Source organism: Herpailurus yagouaroundi, unplaced genomic scaffold (genome assembly GCF_014898765.1).
Source record: "Herpailurus yagouaroundi ecotype Mexico unplaced genomic scaffold, PumYag 250, whole genome shotgun sequence".
NCBI classification, from domain to species: Eukaryota; Metazoa; Chordata; class Mammalia; order Carnivora; family Felidae; genus Herpailurus; species Herpailurus yagouaroundi.
The window spans coordinates 665,337-685,492 of NW_024412467.1; the positions used below are offsets into that span (position 1 = coordinate 665,337).

At 46.9% G+C, this 20,156-nt stretch overlaps 3 protein-coding genes across 3 annotated transcripts; 1 reads left to right on the forward strand and 2 right to left on the reverse strand.

Moving 5' to 3' along the window:
• Window positions 1-8,111: 8,111 nt before the first annotated feature.
• On the reverse strand, window positions 8,112-8,571 carry LOC121020364 (histone H2A type 1-E-like). Its single transcript, XM_040460379.1, has one exon. The coding sequence runs from the start codon at window positions 8,546-8,548 to the stop codon at window positions 8,162-8,164; it is 387 nt and encodes a 128-aa protein (XP_040316313.1). The 5' UTR covers window positions 8,549-8,571; the 3' UTR covers window positions 8,112-8,161.
• Window positions 8,572-8,842: 271 nt separating this feature from the next.
• On the forward strand, window positions 8,843-9,303 carry LOC121020368 (histone H2B type 1-K). The gene has a single exon (XM_040460382.1). It carries the CDS (start codon window positions 8,874-8,876, stop codon window positions 9,252-9,254), a length of 381 nt encoding a protein of 126 aa, XP_040316316.1. The 5' UTR covers window positions 8,843-8,873; the 3' UTR covers window positions 9,255-9,303.
• A 2,242-nt stretch (window positions 9,304-11,545) lies between these two features.
• On the reverse strand, window positions 11,546-19,011 carry H4C9 (H4 clustered histone 9). The gene is made up of 2 exons (XM_040460390.1): window positions 18,917-19,011; window positions 11,546-12,007 (listed from the first exon to the last, which is right to left on the reverse strand). The coding sequence occupies exon 2, from the start codon at window positions 12,002-12,004 to the stop codon at window positions 11,693-11,695; it is 312 nt and encodes a 103-aa protein (XP_040316324.1). The 5' UTR covers window positions 12,005-12,007; window positions 18,917-19,011; the 3' UTR covers window positions 11,546-11,692.
• Between the last annotated feature and the right edge of the window lie 1,145 nt (window positions 19,012-20,156).

The window sequence follows — 20,156 nt, forward strand, 5'->3', positions numbered from 1 at the left end:
AACGGTGACCTCTCTGTGGGCATCAGTTAACCTCTTTCCCCGGCCAAACAGCGAATGCACGATTCTCCCTGTACAGAGTTGGGCAGGTTCAAATCAAACGCTCACCAACACCCAGCTGAGTGGGCCACCACCACTGCTGACTGTCCTGCTTGCCAACGGCAGAGGTCGCTGCTGAGCGTCCTTACCGGGTCACTTTCGGGGCTCCATCAAGTGGCCACTAGTTAGCGATTTGATTATACCAGACCCTTCTTTCACGGAGGAAGCACTGATTTTTCCTTACGAGGTAGGCACCTATTTGGGGCCTGAATTTGCTTTCCTTGTTTATATGTTTCAGCTCCTACCACCGTCCACGGGCCCACAGGATACCCTTCCCGTCATCATGGAACCCCAAACAGTGCCTCTAAGTCGGGCACGTACTTTGAGTCAATGGCCTTGTACCCATGGTATTCACCGGTCATAATGTGCACGCATCACCCAGGAGCTAGTGGCTTGATAGAACTGTGAAATGGCCTTCTGGGAGCTCATTATGCCACTAACTGAGATGAGGATCTTCAAGTTTTTGTCCTACAGGGTGTTCCTTCCAACCGTGCCTTAAAACAACGGGCAGCACAGAAAGCCATGCCCTCTGTATTCAGAATACACGGATCTGGGAATCAAGGGGTCAAGGTGAGAAAGGCCCCTCTCATCATTACACCCGGTAATCCATTAGGAGAATTTTGTATCCTACCCCTGTGAACTTCAGCTCTGAGGGCTTGAAGGTCTTCATGCCCAATAGAGAAATGTGTCCAGGAGGGAGCATTGTCAGTTTTCAAATTAATTGATTAGTCAATTTCAACAAATTTAAAGGCTGAGAACGGCCTCTGTGCATTTTAGTCTCTCCATGCCACTGAACCAATAGGCAGAGAAAAGAGTTCCTCTTCTCGCTGGGATGATTCATCCCAATTTCCAGGAAGTAATTGGGTGTCTGTTATCCAATGGGGGCGAAAAAGATACTACTGGAACCGAGAGAAGCTTCTAAGTATTGTTTGCCACCAGCCCTGGGCACTAAAAACATTGTGGCGGAACAATTAAAAAAAAAACAAAGACTCGAAAGGACATGGGTCCCACGGGAATAAAGGCGTAGATTTTACCCCCATGTGTGTAAGAATGCGGCTAAGGCGCTCGCAGAGGTCAGGGTGATAAGGAACGAGTTTTTAGAAGGAAGTGAGATGGCTAATTTAAGCCTCCTGATCAGAAGCAGGATCCCTAGTAGCTTTGTATCATGTCAGCTGATTATTTCTCACTTTTTACCCCAACACCTTCTAAGAAGCTGGTAACATGCTAAATTTAAGGTGGGCCTCTGAACAAACTGAAACTATCCGGTGAGCGAGCAGGCTGCCAGTTCACCCTCCCATGTTGGAAATACAGAGTTTTCATGTGGGAAAGGACAAGAGGATGTGCCGGGGAACAAGGGGAAGGGCTGGGCCAGACAGTTGCTCTCCTCTCCTTCACCGGCAGGGGGGCTGACCTCTGAATCGACCAATTCAATCTTTGCCCTCCGGCTTCCCGTCTGGATTTGGCAGTTTAGACAGAGGAAGGAGCACCCTTTGTCTCCAGATTCCCTTTCCTCGAGTTGCCCTCTGGGGCTGGGAGGGTGGGGGGTGGTGACGGCCTCCAGGGATCAGCTTCTCTGTCCCTTGTGACTTCTTAACACCTTGCTCCCTGCTCTTCACACGCCAATGAGACGATATCAAAGTATTCGGTCCGAGCGTCCTTTTTCTGGTGAAACGCTAGCTGCCATGCTGACCTCTTTCAGCTTACATGCTAGTGAAGTTTACAGACATTAAACACAAATACCAATAAGATATGTGTTTGTAAAATATGGTAATTGATAAGGAGTTTAAGAATCTGGTCTAGTAACAGCGAATGGCTGCAGAACACGTAATGTGGATCAGGATTCGGGGAATACCTCACCAAGAGATAATTTTTTTTAATGAAAAATGACATAAAATAATAGTAGGATAATAGGAGGTTGGAGCGCCTGGGTGGCTCAGTCGGTTGAGTGTCCGACTTCGGCTCAGGTCATGATCTCGCAGTCCGTGGGTTCGAGCCCCGCGTCGGGCTCTGTGCTGACAGCTGAGAGCCCGGAGCCTGTTTCAGATTCTGTGTCTCCCTCTTTCTCTGACCCTCCCCTGTTCATGCTCTCTCTCTCTCTCTCTGTCTCAAAAATAAATAAATGTTAAAAAAAAAAAAATAGGAGGTTATGCAAAGAGTGACCAGATGGACAAACACTCTGGGCCTTGAAAACAGCACATGTAAAGGTCCTGAGGCAGGAAGAGCCATCACCTATTTTAGAAGCAGTAAACAATCCCTTGTGATTAGAGTGTTATGAGAAAGAAGTAAAGCAGAACAGAAGTCGTGGATGTAGAGAAGGCCATGCATGGTGAACCCTTTGCTTTATGAGTGTGTGTCTGTCGTGTCTTTGTTCCCACCTCACGCTTTTCTTTGTATCCCGAGGGCTAGAAGGCTAGAGATTATATTTTTTTCGATTCCTTTGTCAGCAGAGTTCTCGGTAGTTTCCGCCAGGGGGAGGCAATGGGAGGGAAAGGAGAAGCCAGGAAGAAAGGAGAATCTAGTTGCTTCTGGCAATGGCGCTGGTTAGGTCTTGAGTGGGGAGGTTGACGGGGTTGGGGGGACAAGATCACTGTAACACAGCGTTCCTTCCCCTGGGAAAGGGACGTAACAAGCCGAATACGATCTCTTTGTGCAAACTGATCTCCTGAAAGGACATTTTGGAAACTGACTAGAATGTTCAGAGAGGCTTCTGATTTACTTAGCGACAGTACCAGGCCAAGTCAGAAGGGCCCGTTCCTGACGGGGCTTTCTAATTCTGATCTGATAGTTTTATTAATTCATAAATGTTTCAAGCAAGCAGAGTATGGGATGCAATGATTTCTCCACAAAGATAGCAATTAGTTTAGCAATTCTACCATGAATATAATGCGGTTAGCTTTTGAGGGGTCAAACGATATTAATTTGCACAAGCAGTTCTGCCCTCAGAGTTCTTTTGGTATTTTCCTTTGTGTTATTCCAAGGGAGATCTGGGGTCTTAAATTTATATGCCGATGGCCAGTTGTGAGTGTAGGTATCAGTCATTCTTGTAAATGTCAGAACTCCTATCAGGTGCTGAAAATAGCACACATGGGGGGGCGCCTGGGTGGCTCAGTCTACTGAGCATCTGATCAGCTTAGGTCGTGATCTCACGGTTCATGAGTTCAAGCCCCACATCAGGTTATGAGCTAATAGTGCAGAGCCTGCTTTGGATTCTGTCTCTCTCTCTGTGCCCCTCCCCTGCTGGTGGGCGCTCTCTCTCTCTCTCTCTCTCTCTCTCAAAAATAAATAAACGTTAAAAAAAATTAACAGCACACATAGGGTTTAGATTCCCCGATAAGTGAAGCAACGTCAACAAAGTCAGCCTGGTATAAAGTTATATTCTTTTGTCCTTAGTCAAGCATCCCCATTATCCATAACCACGTAGATCTCTGAGATTTTGTCATTATTAATTGTCTGAATCATGTAGTTACTTTGGGGGATAAATATTAGATATTTTGCTTTGATATTAAACATTAGATCTGACCTTACAATTGTTCCCTATACCCCATGTGTTACAACAACTCCATCTAGTAATAGGTGTGATGAAGGAATAAAGAATAGAACGAGGAAAAGAATGTATTAACTGTGATCCTCGTTTTCAGGAAATGACTACTGTAAACGTGACTTGAATAATGAAATCTAGTTTTATTCTTCCTCATTAAAAAAAATATATTTATGAAGCTTGTTTATTTATTTTGAGAGAAAGCGGGTGTGAGCCCAAGCAGGGGAGGGGTAGAGAGAAGGAGAGACAGAATCCCAAGCAGGCTCCGCGCTGTCCGTGCAGGACTTGAACCCACGAACTGTGGGATCACGACCCTCTGGGCCAAGATCAAGAGTTGGACGCTTAACCAACTGCGCCTCCCAGGCGCTCCTCATTTGGCATTTGTTAATGCAAATCTGACCATCTACACGCTACTCCTCTGCTAAAATCTTTCAACATGTCCCTTCGAACCTTCTCAACCAAGGTTTGCCCACTTTAGACCAAAGTATAGAAGACCAGGTAGTTACGAGAAGGGCAGTTATGTACGGGTTCTGTGTTGAGGTAGATAATATCTTGATTTACAGATTTATCTTTTACCAATTGAGAATCTGATTGAATCACACTGTACTTTCTTGGCTTACGCTGTGGGAGCCTACACCGTAGGCTGGCGGCTTAAATAACAATGTCAGAGCAGATATTTAGTTCGGCTCTCACAGGAAGCCTGGAGGCCAGCACGGAGGAGGCTGCGCCCAGCTGTGGGGAAGGTCAGAGGCCTGTCCCGGCTGCAATCCTGAGAAGCCCCATCCCACCAGACGGGCCCACGATGGCGGCGCCATGACAGGAAGCCCCTGGGCAAGTGAAGAGGAAAGAGTGGGAAACCAGCGTGTCTGTCCTTGAATTCCTTCTGACGAGACCAGGAACCTTCCGGGACTCCTTTGGGTCTGGCTTGAGTCGAGGCCCCAGAGCCCAGGGTCTCCCCAGTTTCCCCAGCAATACATTTATTTGCCGCAGTTCTGGAGTCTAGGAACCACAAGATCAAGATGTCGGTAGAATCAGTGTCGGCTGAGGGCTGGCTTCCTGGCTGGTAGAGGCCACCCTCTCACTGTGTGCTCACGTGATGTCTCTGTGGGCTGCGGGGAGGCAGGTGTCCTGGTCTCTCACTCCTTTTTTTTTTTTTTTTTTTAACGTTTATTTATTTTTGAGACAGAGAGAGAGCATGAACAGGGGAGGAGCAGAAAGAGAGGGAGACACAGAATCTGAAGCAGGCTGCAGGCTCCAGGCTCTGAGCCATCAGCACAGAGCCCGATGCGGGGCTTGAACTCATGGACCGTGAGATCATGACCTGAGCCGAAGTCGGACGCTTAACCGACCAAGCCACCCAGGTGCCCAGGTGCCCCCCTCTCGCTCTTATAAGAGCACTAATCCCATCCTGGGGATTCTACCCTCATGACCTCATGGGAAACCAGTCACCTCCCAAAGGTCCCACCTCCTAGTACCATCCCATTGGAGTTTAGGGTTTTAGCCTAAGAACTAGGGGGTGAGGGTGAGATACAAACACTCAGCCCATAGCATTTCTTTTCTGGGTTGGAATTAGAACAATACCCACCTCATCGGTAGCCCAGAGTGGTCCGTATGGAATCTCCCTTCCATGTTCTCTTGAAAGGCTCCCTCTCCTCCCCTTTGGGCCTCAACTGTTCATTTTGAAGCTTCCACATCACACTGTGAGGCTGGATTATTTCCCAGTACCGGGAGAGCGAGGTGATTGGCTGGATCTGGAGGAAGGAGGGAGGGCCAGTGGAAGATCCTCCGTAGTCCTTATAATTGTTGTTGTTGTTTTTTTTAAGTTTATTTATTTAATTTTAAGAGAGACAGGGAGGGAGGGGCAGAGAGAGAGAGAGAGAGACACAATTCCAAGCAGACTTTGTGCTGTCACTGTAGAGCCTGACATGGGGCTCGATCTCACAAACCATGAGATTGTGACCTGAGCCGAAGGGAAGAGTCAGATTCTCAACCACTCAACCGACTGAGCCCCCCAGGTGCCCGCCCCCCCCCCCCCCTCCCACCCTGTAGTCCTTATAACTGTTTTATATCACTTTCCCTTTGAGATGAATCAAGCATCTAATACAATCTTACGGGAGTAGACAACATTAGTAAAGATTTTTTTAGAAAGTCTGTAGATTTTCTCTTTCTCTAAAAAGAAACCACATCCCTTTTGAATTCCCCAATGAAAGTAAAGAGGTGATACCAGCCATATGTGTTAAAAAGTAAGTCTTACAAACACCGTTACAGACATTGCTCACCGTCAGTGTTTACATGCATGTTAATGTATGTCAGAGACATACAAATGCGGGGCGCAGACCCCCCTCCGGGGAAGCCTTGCTGTCCAGCTGCAGAGCGAGTGCGGTTACAACAGCCGCCGAGCAACTTCAGGGTTTGCCCGAGTGACAGGACCTGACCCGGCTCAAGGCCGCGCCCTCGTGCAGGGCAGCCTGCAGCCCGCACAGAGCAAAGCGGGGCCATGCAGACTGGGCCGGGGGGATCTTTGCCCAGTGTGGGACATCGCTGACGGGCGGCTCAGGGGTCTGTGCCCCCACGTTTGTCTGGCCTGTGGCACGGTCTGACCCTCTGTCTGGTCCTAGTTCCTCTTCCTCCTGTCACAGCTGTTGGTCCTTAATAACATCTTGTACCCCAAACTCCACCTGGGCATCCGCTCCCGGAGAACCTCACCTGCGTTGCTCTGTCACCATAATCTTTGTCCTGGGTCTCTGGCATTTTATTATTGCTTTATTCAGTAGGGCTTCCGCGAGCTAAGACCAGGACCAGTGTGGGGGCCCCGGGAGGCCGCCCCACATGGACCTCTATGGCGTATTGATTATTTTGAATGGGAGCTTCTTGGGAAGCAGCAGGTGCGAGGACCTCACACCATCTTCGGTCCCCCTGGAAGCAGGGAACATCTCCCTTAGGAAAGGTCACCTCCCAGGACGGAAAAGTAAAAGACCACTTATCACCAGAGAAAGTGAATTGAGAGTAACAAGCCTTGTGACGTCTCTCACCAATCGACTACCTCAGCCCAACTTTTACTTAAAACTTCTTACTAATTAAGATTCCCAAACATCTGTTTTCTTTACCCTGTCAAATCCTCACTTTTTGTTTTTTTGTTTTGTTTTGTTTTGTTTTGTCTGTCTCAAGTGTATGAAAACTGCCCGCTTTACAGTCTGTTCAAGTGTCAATTTCATTATTGGGCCTCCCCGCGCACGTCACAAAACATTTTTTTCCTCCTCCTAATCCGTCTCATGTCAATCGAGTTCTTAGCCCGGCTCGAAGAAATCTGGACAGAGGAATATTTCTTCCTTCCATTCAGTAGCAAACAAATCTGTGTGTATTGAATTATAAACTGTGTGCTCTTAACATCGCTGTTTGTGACCACACGACAAATTAATACTTTTATGGTATCTCTCTCTCTTTTTTTTTTTTAAGTGGGTTGGGGTCCACAGATTTTGACCACTTTGATTTGTATTATCAAATTTATTACCTCAGAGATCAGGATTGCTACTGCTTTTGATGAGTCATCCACATTAATCCACATACTCCAAAGTCCTACGTTATGCTCCCCCTGCTTGCTTTAACACCGTAGTCTTCTGGGCCTGCTGACTGTTCCCAACTAATGCCACACACATCTTCTGTCTTAAGGCCTCTGTATGTTCAGTTCCCTCCACTTGTAATCCTCTTCCTCTAATATCTACCTGGCTCATCTCTTTTTTAGATAACGTAGGTCTCTGGTCAGATACACCTTTAAAGAAGTTATCTACACTTACCTTCGATCTAAAATAGGGGTCCCCATTATGCTGTGTAGCTGCTCTATTTTCTGCACAAGATATTTGACACCTAACCTATTGTATGATTCTGTGTTTGTCTCTCTTACTGGAGTAATTTCCACGGAGGCAGATTTTCTAGGTTGCATCCGCTATTGGGTCCTGAGCTGCTGGAAGAGTGAATTAAATGAACACATGGGCTCCAAAGAAATAGGACCAAGGATTTACCAATGTGGGATTCAGGAAGTTCTGTGTACTTTCAACCAGTAAGTCAGACTACCTTCGGAATGAAATCTTAAAAGGGGAAGACCACTAAGAATTCCATCACCTGAGAATTTAGAGCACCTAAGGATCAGAGTGTCCTTTTCCAGAACTCTTCTAGTACATTCATACAGCTAAATTTCTTCTGGAAAAGTGGTCACTGCAACCCGTACTTTTGGCCGCCTAAAACTGGTAACGGATAACGTAATCAAAATGGGTTCAGGAATTTGCCTGACTGGTTCCATCTGAAACTTCTGGACACTAAACCCGCTACCCCTTATCTCCAGCTTGTCCTTCCCGTAGGTCAGACTGCATGTAGTTATCGCCCATAAAATTGACACTTCCGTCTCCCACGATTAACGAGGCCTTACAACAGTCACCGAAAAACACAGCAGAACAGTGTGCACCAGCTTTCTCTTTGATAGTTTAAGTGGCTCTGAAAAGAGCCTTTGTTTGGCGACTTCCCTAACCTTACTTATTTGGCCTTGTGGTGGCTCTCGGTCTTCTTGGGCAGCAGCACGGCCTGGATGTTGGGCAGGACGCCGCCCTGCGCGATGGTGACGCGGCCCAGCAGCTTGTTGAGCTCCTCGTCGTTGCGGATGGCCAGCTGCAGGTGGCGCGGGATGATGCGCGTCTTCTTGTTGTCGCGGGCCGCGTTGCCCGCCAGCTCCAGGATCTCGGCCGTCAGGTACTCCAGCACGGCCGCCAGGTACACCGGCGCGCCGGCCCCGACCCGCTCGGCGTAGTTGCCCTTGCGGAGCAGGCGGTGCACGCGGCCCACCGGGAACTGCAGCCCGGCCCGCGACGAGCGCGTCTTGGCCTTGGCGCGCGCCTTGCCGCCCTGCTTCCCGCGTCCAGACATAACGACCCCAGATGCACAGAGTGTACCTGATACAGCCAACCCCAGGCCAGCACTTTTTATAACCCTATTGAGCGCGAAAAAGAAGACTTTGCATTGGCTAAGCTGGTGGCTTTATTTCATCCAATGAGAATGAAGCTTTGGGAGTCTCGCGTTGCGATTGGGCAGAACTGACTGCTGACGTCAAGTTGACTAGTCACCAATCAGACCCAGGACTGTAACTTGCACCTTATTTGCATAGGGGCTTCTACATAAAAAGGACAAGTTGCGCTTTGCCCGCAGTATAGTTTTCATTTCTCTTCTCGGCGCGTCAGGTCTTCTGTCGGCCATGCCTGAGCCAGCCAAGTCCGCTCCGGCTCCGAAGAAGGGCTCCAAGAAGGCGGTGACCAAGGCGCAGAAGAAGGACGGCAAGAAGCGCAAGCGCAGCCGCAAGGAGAGCTACTCGGTGTACGTGTACAAGGTGCTGAAGCAGGTGCACCCCGACACGGGCATCTCGTCCAAGGCCATGGGCATCATGAACTCGTTCGTCAACGACATCTTCGAGCGCATCGCCGGCGAGGCGTCGCGCCTGGCGCATTACAACAAGCGCTCGACCATCACGTCCCGGGAGATCCAGACGGCCGTGCGCCTGCTGCTGCCCGGGGAGCTGGCCAAGCACGCCGTGTCCGAGGGCACCAAGGCCGTCACCAAGTACACCAGCGCGAAGTAAAGTTGCCAAGTAAGAATATCTAACCCAAAGGCTCTTTTAAGAGCCACTAACCTGTCAATATCAGAGCTGTAACTACATGTTTAGAATCTAGGCTCAAGTTCAGGCGGTTTCTTTGAGGCAACCGTGAGGATTCCATTGCAGTGAGTAATGCCTACTGTGCCCGCAACCGCCTCTGGCAGGAAGGAAACCGGATGTGCTGTGGGTTGACTCTTGCGGGTTTGCAGCAAACATTCTAGTATGCCCCTTAACGGGAGAGTAACACAAGTTTGTATACGTGTGTTGTGTGAACTAAAAATGATTCCTTGGCTGTAGCGCGAACGTGGGTCCTTTGGTTGTGAGCAAGAGCGGCTTCCTGTCGATCCTAACAGCCTGTTGTCTCGTGACTTTTCTCCGTTAGGCGTTCTAATCTGCTTTTATTGGTAAGTTCAGTCCCCACTGGTCTTCCAAAGCCAGCCTTTTACCTCCGGTTATCGCATGTCCCAGGCGGTACGATATAATTAGAAAGATACTGTGTGCCGGAGGGGACGTTCGATTCGTAGAGCAGTGCTTTCATCCAGCTTGGGGGAAGAAAGTTGGCCTCTCCGGCCCATTTGGGACCGGGACAGTGCCAGACCACCCTGAGGGAGAGGTATGCAAGGCAACGATAAGCTTACCTTTTCTCCTGAGTAAAGAAATGGACTACAAGGGCTCGCAATAATGTGGCTAGCTTACTGGTTTGTCACACTGCCGGAGAGAGAAGGGACAGGCGGTGTATTGGGGGGATATAGGGGCATATAAGTAACCGTTGGAATCTCGTGCCTCTACTGATTTGAGTAAATTGAAGTCTGTGCATCTGTTCGCCCATCTGTAGCAGAGCATTGATCTGAACTTTGTGAATTATGTGCTCTCCAGAGAGAACATGAAATCTGTGTGAATAGAGATGATAAAAGTGACTTTCTTAGGCCCACAATCGGATCTCCTGTAGAAGAGATCGGAATACCGACCAGATTGGGATAGTCCCGAGCTGTCCCCGTACTTGTCCTGATACACGTCTGCCATTTCTTCCTCATGGGACTAGGACTACAGCCGACTCTTGGTGACGGCTTCTCTAGCCGCGCTAAGCAGAGAAGAATGGTTAAAAACGTTGTAGGTTCGTGTTATAGAATATATTTGTGACTTGGTTATTTGACTCGGCTGGCAGTGCCTTTATTTTGCCATTTTAAAATGAGAATAATAAAACCGGTCAAGATTACGCGAGAGAGTCCACGGAAGGTATTTACCCCAAATTGAAACAAATTATAGGCAGGATTTCGTCTCTGTCACTCTCCCTTTTGTCTTTCATGACGGCTTGCAAATTTTAGGCGTTCGGGCCATCAATCATGGCTTACTAAGAGAGTAGGACGATCAGTTGCCAGCAATTTCAGAAAAGTTTCCATCTCCAAGCCCAATAATGCCCCGAGCAGCCTAAATTTCGTCCACTTGTGCCTGCATTTCTTTGGGGAACCGAGGGAAATAACCCCTGTACGAACAGGCATCATTTGCCAGAAGTGCTAAGAATATAAACCCAACATTATTAGACCTGACTCCAAAATAGCCAAAAATCTTGTAAGAAAGTAAACAACTTTGTTACGATCAGAGAAATGCAATTTAAATACATGAGATACAATTTAGCAAATGCGGACAGGCAAAAATCTGGTCTGCCGTTAGCAAAATGTTGCAGGCGGGGGGTGGGGGGGGGTAGCAGGAACTCTCGGTACCTGTGGAATATGGGAATGTAGCCCAAACCACAACCTTGAGAAGCAAGCTGCGCATTTCTGGCCAAGTTGAATATGCACAGATCTTCTTGGTGAGCAATCCCACTCCTAGATAAGCAAGGAGAGAAGGCGTACAGCGGAGTACAGTGCCCGTTGCCGTGCTAGGTCCTGGAGGGAAATACAGCAATTTAAGTTTCCAACAGAGAAAGGAATGGATAAATCATGAAATGTGGTCTACAGTGCAAGAGGACAGATAGATTCTCTTCTAGAGCTCTCTGCAAACAAGTTTTCCTGTTAAGGGGAACATTACTTTGCTTGGCCTCTTCACGATCGGACATGAAGGAATGTATTTACAAGATCGGCGTTAGGTTAGGTTAGTGTGGGCCTGGCCCTTAAGGCCGGACGTTCCAGATTTCTCAGAATCTTTGGACTAAGCTAATGATCCAAAAATAACCAGATGCCGTGCAATGCCACCACGCAGTGAAAAGGGGTCGGGGGGGGGGGCGCAGGTCCTGTCCCGCTGGGTCTCAACTCACATCCTCCGGCCACGTTGAACTCCCCGGGCAGAAGAAATCACCATTAAACCGCATTTGAAAACGGCTCTACCGAGACCCGTTTATAGACAAGCACTAAAGCTCTTTTAACGAAAACTTGGGGGCCCTAAAAAGGGCCTTTTTGGTAAGCGACGGGAACCTTCAAAAAACTTTAGCCCCCGAAGCCGTAGAGGGTGCGGCCCTGGCGCTTGAGCGCGTACACCACGTCCATGGCCGTGACCGTCTTGCGCTTGGCGTGCTCCGTGTAGGTGACGGCGTCCCGGATCACGTTCTCCAGGAACACCTTGAGCACCCCGCGGGTCTCCTCGTAGATGAGGCCGGAGATGCGCTTGACGCCGCCGCGCCGGGCCAGCCGCCGGATGGCGGGCTTGGTGATGCCCTGGATGTTGTCGCGCAGCACCTTGCGGTGGCGCTTGGCGCCCCCCTTGCCCAGGCCCTTCCCGCCCTTGCCGCGCCCTGACATCTTCTGGAAGCCTGAGAGCAGAAGAATGCAGCCAGAGCGCCCAGCTCTCTTTTATAGGCAACCCCTGCGGACCGGAGTGAGAACCGGAAGGGCAGCGGCGGGAAGTCCGCCTGGGTTGGAGGAGGGACCTAAACCCGAGCCTCCTTTGTTCTCGGAGCGCTTTACACCCAGGACCCGGGCGATTTCCTCTCGTTCCCGTGTAGCGTGTTCCGTACCCCATCCTCATTAAGCAACGGAACTTTAACGCTGCAGAGGATACACTTTAAAGAGCACAGGGAAGAAAATACTCCGTTTATGTCTCTACAAATATGCATGCATTTGGTAACTATGTGTGTAAGACTGTGCATTTTGTGAGGTTATACGGGGGGAATAATGCTCCAAATGCTAACTTCCTAGATGTTGAACAAGATGTGCTAGTAAAACAGATAATTTTAAGATCTTGCAGGTGTATCGCTAAATTCTCTTCCAGCAAAGGTGTAGCAGTTTTCAGTTTCAACAGCAGCTCCTACTACATCTTACTCATAATGAAGAGAGCCATTAAGATAATCTTAACTATAATAATCCAGACTTGGTTTCTTGTATAGAGAATTAACTTTTAAAAAGTTAACCAGCTAGCTAACCAGTAGAACATAGTATTTTCCCCCACTGATTCGAGGGAATTAGTTGCTCATATATTGAATATTTCACTTAAAATTATTTCTTGAGTTTTCACTGTTTCCTCTGATTAGTCTACTGGCAGTGCTGAAGGTTATATCTGTAACATTGAAAAATAGCATTTCGGGGCGCCTGGGTGGCGCAGTCGGTTAAGTGTCCGACTTCAGCCAGGTCACGATCTCGCGGTCCGTGAGTTCGAGCCCCGCGTCGGGCTCTGGGCTGATGGCTCGGAGCCTGGAGCCTGCTTCCGATTCTGTGTCTCCCTCTCTCTCTGCTCCTCCCCCGTTCATGCTCTGTCTCTCTCTGTCCCAAATAAATAAATAAACGTTGAAAAAAAAATTAAAAAATAAAAAAAAGAAAAATAGCATTTCGCTATACATTTATTATGGCAAATACTGTGTTTTCCTAACCTGAAAAATACTGAATCTCTCCATCCATCTAGGTCTTTACGTGTATCTCAGTAGAGGTTTTTTTTTTTCCCCCCTAGGTAATATATCATTTGAAAATTTTTTAAAAGCTCTCATTAATTATAAGAGCAATTAATTTGTCATTAGTGAACAAGTAACAATTCTAATGCAGGGGGAAAAAAGTACACTTTGGTCTTTCTACGAAAATCTTTATGAAAATATACTTGGCTGAAAAAAATATATATACAACTTCACTATTGCTTAAATTCTGCGAAATTTTAACACTTTTTTCGGCATTAGCATGTAATCCCCTTGCTATCCAATGATTTTATTGCTACCCTTTATATCAATGAATTACTTTTAGCAAATGTTGCATGACAGTATTTCCAAAGTATTCCATTTAAATTTTATAAAAGAAATACACATAATTTTAAAATGTCATTAAGATATTTAAATTTCTTTTCTGCGTTTATGTGGCAATGAAAGAACACCTGCCCAACACTTGAAGAAACAAAACCCATTCAACCAGGGGGGGTATATTCTATATATTTTATAAGGGGACGGATAGCATAGGTTAGTTCAAGGGCAAATGCAAATAGGAAATAAGAGGCCTAATTCTCCCTGAGGGTCTTTCTATTTTCCTTTTTCTGTTTCAGAATTTCTTGCCTTTTTATGGCTAAATAAGTCTTTTGCTGGCCCCTTAACTCAGGGACTTTCCTCAAGGATCTTACTCTCTTTGAAAGGTAATCATCAGGGGAAACAGTCCTCTACTTGCCAGCTTCTTGAGAAGGAAAGGGACCCAAGTTCAGCTGTTACCTGCGTCCACACTGCAAAACCTATCTAATGTAAAGGGATGTACCCACTTAGCTACTAAATCTCACGAAAAAAGTAAGGTTTCTCTGTGCCTTTGCAGTCTCTTTAGGAGATTACCTATGATGGGCATAGTATTCTGGCTTAATGTGTGTTGAATGAAAAGACTGTTTTCTTTTCCTCCCTTTTAAATTTATTTATTTATTCCTTTCTTTATTTATTTAACTAGAAAGCGAGAGCCAGAAGATAGGGTCAGGGAGAGAGAGAAAGACAGAGAACAAGAATCCCGAGCAGGTTCCATGCTGTCAGCGCTGAGAGAGATGTGAGAACCATGAGACGATGACCTGAGTGGAAATCAAGAATGCTTAACCGACTGAGCCCCCCAGCGCCCCGCTCCTTTTGCCTTTAATTGCATTTCTCCAACATGAGTTAATTGGAATACATTTTACAGACCCTACTTTGTCTACTTTAAGAATCCGTAAAATTCCCACCAACCTGCAGCCTCCCTCTTTGGCTTCATGGGTTTTTGCCTGGCAACGCATCCTGTTAAAGTTGGCAGTGGGCAGCGATCTGGAAGGCTGGTCAGGCTCTTTAAAGTTTCTGAGAGTGATAGCGGAAGGTATTTAGTTTTCTATAAACCTACAGTGTATTAGTTCATGAAAATATAATGCCATGTGGGCCGTTTTCTCATATTCACTGACTTTTATAGATCGAGATAAACTTCATTCTTTACATTTTTAAAGGAAATCTTCATTTGTAAGTACCAGGAAGGAAGACTGGTACCTAACAAGAGAATTTTAATGGAAAAGACGCGTACTTTAATGTGCATAACGAACCTCAGCAGGCAAACTCAGTGAGTTACACTTGCCAAATACATCCTATGCCTCATGACTCTGTACTGTTTCCTTTAGGCCAAATCTCTCGAGCAGACCACGGCAATGGTTTCCCAACTTCTAGCCTTACTTCTGAACTTTGTATTCACAATACACTTGTGTGAGTGAACTTCCGGAAAAAATGTAGGTCGGGTTGTGCTACTCCCACGTTCGAAGCTTCGAATGGTAATTTCGGATGATTCCTACAACTCAGCTTGGCGTGATCTGACCTCTGCCCGTGACCTCTGCCTGTGACCTCTGACCACTCCGTGAACTCGCTTTCACCCCTTGGCCCCTCTGCTCTTGATCATCCTTAAACATTCTTGATCTTAGACTTGATCTTTAAATTCCTTATCCGTTTTTGATCTTGCTTAAACATTTCGTGTAAATGACTGCCTTGGGTATTTGCATTATCTTCTTAGAATACTTTCCCAAACGCACCTGTCAGAATGGCTAAAATTAACATGAATTAATTTTTGATAAGCACCAAAGAGGTATAATCTGTCTCAGGGGCCTGTTCATCCTCCAAAGGAAGGTGAGGTAATCGGCATAAACAGACCCCCTGACTTTACCCTTAAGGGAAGGTGCTCTGGCCGGAAACAATCTTTTCTTTTCTTTTGTTTATAACTTTCTTGCCCCACCCTTCTTCCTATAAAAACTTTCCATTTTGGGGCGCCTGGGTGGCGCAGTCAGTTGAGCGTCCGACTTCAGCCAGGTCACCATCTCGCGGTCCGTGAGTTCGAGCCCCGCGTCGGGCTCTGGGCTGATGGCTCAGAGCCTGGAGCCTGTTTCCGATTCTGTGTCTCCCTCTCTCTCTGCCCCTCCCCCGTTCATGCTCTGTCTCTCTCTGTCCCAAAAATAAATAAATGTTGAAAAAAAAAATTAAAAAAAACAAAACAAAACAAAAAAAACTTTCCATTTTATAGTTCCTCAGATGCTGCCCAATTCACGAATCTTCAGTTAACGAAGCCAATTAGATCTTCAGATTTACTTGGTTGAATTTTGCTTTTTAACAGGTTATTGGGACATAATGGGCTATTTAACTTACAACAGTGAGTGTTTTAGGTTTGGTGAAATTTGGTACTAAAACCATGTTGCAATCACCTTGAATATATATGTCTTTGTGCACTTGACCAAATATTCGGGACAAATCCATAAAGGTTCATCTGAACCAAATTTTTGACAGAGAAGTTGGTCTTCTCATTCCTTACCAGATGAAAACTCAGCAGGTAAGTGGTGCAGTACTGGAGGAAAGTGACAATGTCACCAGCGAGGCCCCAAGACCTGACCTTTACTGCTCACCTGCTCGTACTGACGTTTGTCCCACGTTTTCCTTAAGCTCTTTTTTCCAGTGTGTGTCTTAATTTAGGCAAAAGACCCGAGGGGCATAGTATCCTGTGATGGAGTTAAGATACGATACTGAGAAGTATTGTAAAGAGACAGCTTTAGTTTGCCTTAAAATTTTTAGACACGTTCTCTGTGTATTACTTAGAAATACAATGCAGATTTAAAGTTTTTTTTAATTAAAAAAAAAAAACCTTTTTGTTGTTATTTTTCAGACAGGGAGAGACAGCGTGAGTGGGAGACGGGCAGAGACAGGGAGACCCAGAATCTGAAGCAGGCTCCAAGCTCTGAGCTGACAGCGCAGGGTCTGACGTGGGACTCAAACTCACAAACTGTGAGATCATGATCATGACCTGAGCCAGAGTCAGATGCTTAACCAACTGAGCCACCCAGGCGCTCCTCAGGTTTTTTATTAATACTGACCTAATTCTGTACTAACAAATACCAACAAAATATTAGCATTAGGTATTGAAAGGTGGCAGAATAGGCCACCCCAGAATATTCCACTCTGGCATAAGGTTTATTTTCAGCTGAAGGCATTTGAGATAAAGCAGAGATCAGAAAAGCTCTTGGTTTTTCCCTTCTAGCTCTAAAAACAGGAAGTAGATTTATCAAGATGTCTCTCCTTCCCTTTCTACCAGGAAGGGGAAAGGTTAATTCCAGTGTCACAGCAGGCAGTTAGGGAGGCTCTAAGAGGATGCCTGGAGGCCAGGGCGGAGGAGGCCGTGCCCAGCTGCAGGGTGGGTCAGAGGCCTGTCTGGCCACACTCCCCTGAAAGCCCCAGCACACTGGAGGGGCCCAAGAAGGTCGGCGCCAGGCCAGGAAGCCCCCCAGCAAGTGAGGAGGAAAAGGCCCAAAACCCTGCTTCCAAGAAATCCCCGCCCCCAGGTAATCAATATTCCTCCTCCTAGTTAACAACTGTCAATAACTGATAGAAACCTCAACCCTGGTTCACACATGCTCTCTCTCCCTTGAGCTCACTGGCTCTCACATCTCGAGTGTACCTCTCATCCACTGTGTTGTGTCTGCCCTTGAATTCTTTCTCATGAGGCGACCAAGAGCCTTCGGTGGCATCTTTGATCTGGGCTTGGTCGAGGTCTTAGGGCTCAGGGTCTCCCCAGTTCACCTGGCCACACCAGTAGACAGTATTCGGCCCTTATCCACGGAGAAGGCAGCAACTTAAATCTGCCTGACGGACTTCATTCTTGTTCTCCTGGTGACCTTCCCATAACTGACTTCCCCTCACCTTTTGTCTTCGGCTCATGGGGGCCAAGGGCAGGCCGCTCCAAGATGCGCCACTGGGCATGAAGATTATTCTGAGCTGAAGGCAGTGAAGACCCCACGGGCTCCGAGAAACTCTTGGTACTAACTGCATAGAACAACCTAAATTGGGGGTCTTTCCCAGAATAGGGTTATTGGCAGCCATAAATTTGATCTGAGTGACCCATCCACATGGCGGGACAAACATGGAATTAGCATGCTCCTATGGCCCTGTGAATGCATTCCTTCCCTTCCTAGTCCCAGACCTCTGCCCCCTTCTTAGTTCAGGATGATAAACATGCCTTGTTTGGCCTGGCTGTCTTTGGAATTTCCATGTCTGTGTGGATTCCCCATATGTATGCTGTTAATTTGATTTTCTCCTACTAATTTTTCTCACGTCAATGGGATTCTTAGTCCAGCTAGAAGGACCCTTGAAGGGGACAGGAATTTTTGCTTCCCGACAAGCTGTAGACGGTACTTAAGCCGTACTTCCGAGGCACCTCTGGAGTTCATCTTCCCCAGTGTTATCTCCTGTGTACACACGAGGTACGCGTCACAGAGACGGTAAACCCCAGATGGGAGTCACGTGTGCGAACCCCCACGGCAGCAAACCAAGCCTGAACGCCTAATCCGATCGGTTTCCCACCCTGGGAGTGGAACCTTTAGCCACTCAAGGAGCAATTAACCTAGTCTGTGCTGGGGAGATAATCCGCCAGTAGGCCCAGCCAATCCCTTTAGGAGGATGACCTTGACTGAAACAATGCACTCTTTGCTAATAATTTCCTTTTTCTGCTGCTTTTCCACCTTGAAAAGCCTTTCGTTTTCTATGGCGCAGCAGAACTTTCTGTTGCTAGATGGGACGCTGCCTGCTCCAGAAATCATTGAAAAAAAGCCAATTTGACCTTTAGTCAGTTGAATTTTTGTTGTTTAACAACGTTAATAAATTTCTGTGTGTTTTTTTCCTTGGGAAAACTGTCTTCTACTGCAGGGGTCTCAGCCAAACATTCAAAAGCATAGAGGATAAGTTATTTTTCTTGGCCTATAATTAGAAGACATAGTTAAAGACGGAACAACTGAATATGAATACAATCATTTGGGTCACCCAGCTTCTAAAAATCCCATCAAAAGTCAAAAATATTTTACTATGGGGAGTGTGCATTTGAGCGCCCGTCATTGTTAAATAAGTTGTCAGCATTTATTTTGATTCCAAGAAGTCATAGTTACACTGGGGTTCGCAGTAATTATATTTTAAGTACAAGAAATAGAAACAACTGAAGGGTGTGAATATTACTATGAGATATTAATAGACTTCGAGTGTTAAAACGTTGATAAATGTTGCGTTTTCCTTGCAACACCAGCCCCTCAAGGCCCCGGAAACCTTGCTTCCAAAATAAAGACTTACTCTATCCCTGACCCCCTCCCAACCTGAGGATATATAATGAGCTACCCGTCACGACCCCATACAGCTCTTCCTGCCCACGGGTCCTGTCCCTGTGCTTTAAGAAAATCACGTTTTTGCACCAAAGACGTCTTCAAGAATTCTTTCTTGGCCGTCAGTTCCGAACCACCCCACCACCATCACCCCCCAATTTTATCGGGTTGAAAAATAACGGGTAGGTCAACCAAATTTGAGAGCAAGTGCTTTTAACCTGGAGTCCATATACGCCACAATACCTCCAAGGAAAAAAAAAAAATCAGGAGCCTGTGGATGGGGTGGTGGTGCTGATAAGGGGGGGGAAGCCTGTGAGTTGGGATGGGGAAAAATACACTTCGCCTCTGACTAAACTTTAGCATTTCCCTTTATGACGATATTGGGCCATCAATTTCCATACCTGTGACTTTGTCACCCACTGGAAATCACAGATGTCTCCAAAAGACTGCATTGTGGAATGTGCTAACTATATAAACACACTGATCCCTCCTACCAAATTTATTATTTTTTGAAATTTGGATAAGAAGTGGAATAAACATTTTTTTTGCAATGTTTGCATTTTATACCCTTGAAATATTATCCTAAGCAGAATTTCCATAAATGTCATCAGGCGGCCAACGTCGTCCGTGACACTCAAGAAAAAAAGCGAAGAACGTTTTTCTCCCCGTTTTTGAGATGACATCCGTGACAGGGGTCCAGTGCACTGAAACTAGGAGGCAAGATTGTGCCCTGGGCAATCAAAACCATTGGCAGAACTTTCCTTATTTGGTGACAACAGCAACAAAACTAAGTCACGTCCATCAACCTCCTTCCACACCTAACCGGTCAGCTGGGCGGAGAGACCTGGGTCGTCGGGAGCCACAGCACACTCCATCTCTCCATTCAGAAGCATTCCTTGGTCAAACCATACAATCCTCTATTTATAGGATTTTCCTTACTCTACATGGACCTTGAAGCCTGTAAGGCGGAACAGCCTGTGCGATTAACTACACTTTACATTTCAATGGCAATAGTTGTGGGAACTAACTTAAAGTGGGACAGAATTAAGTACCCGGAAGCAACCAAGGGCACTGACGATTTTAGGTTCCTCCCAAACGGGAGAAACATTTCTCGGGCTCCAGAACGGTGTCCTACCTACCAGCGTAATCCCAGTATTTCATTCATTTGCCAACACGGAGGGGACTGGCGAGGGCAGCGTCTCAAAACTTAGGTACTGTTAGGAAGACTGGACGTGGCGGCCAGCCTTGGGATGGCGCACGACAATCGGGCCCTGAAGCTCTCCGTTCACCTGTAGGCGAACTGCATGTCCTTTGGGCATGACGGTGACGCGCTTGGCGCGGATGGCGCACAGGTTGGTGTCCTCGAAGAGCCCC

What these genes read in the sequence shown, in the direction of transcription:
- LOC121020364 (XM_040460379.1), bottom strand. Translation starts at nt 8,548, where the DNA reads ATGTCTGGACGCGGGAAGCAGGGCGGCAAGGCGCGCGCCAAGGCCAAG.
- LOC121020368 (XM_040460382.1), top strand. Translation starts at nt 8,874, where the DNA reads ATGCCTGAGCCAGCCAAGTCCGCTCCGGCTCCGAAGAAGGGCTCCAAG.
- H4C9 (XM_040460390.1), bottom strand. Translation starts at nt 12,004, where the DNA reads ATGTCAGGGCGCGGCAAGGGCGGGAAGGGCCTGGGCAAGGGGGGCGCC.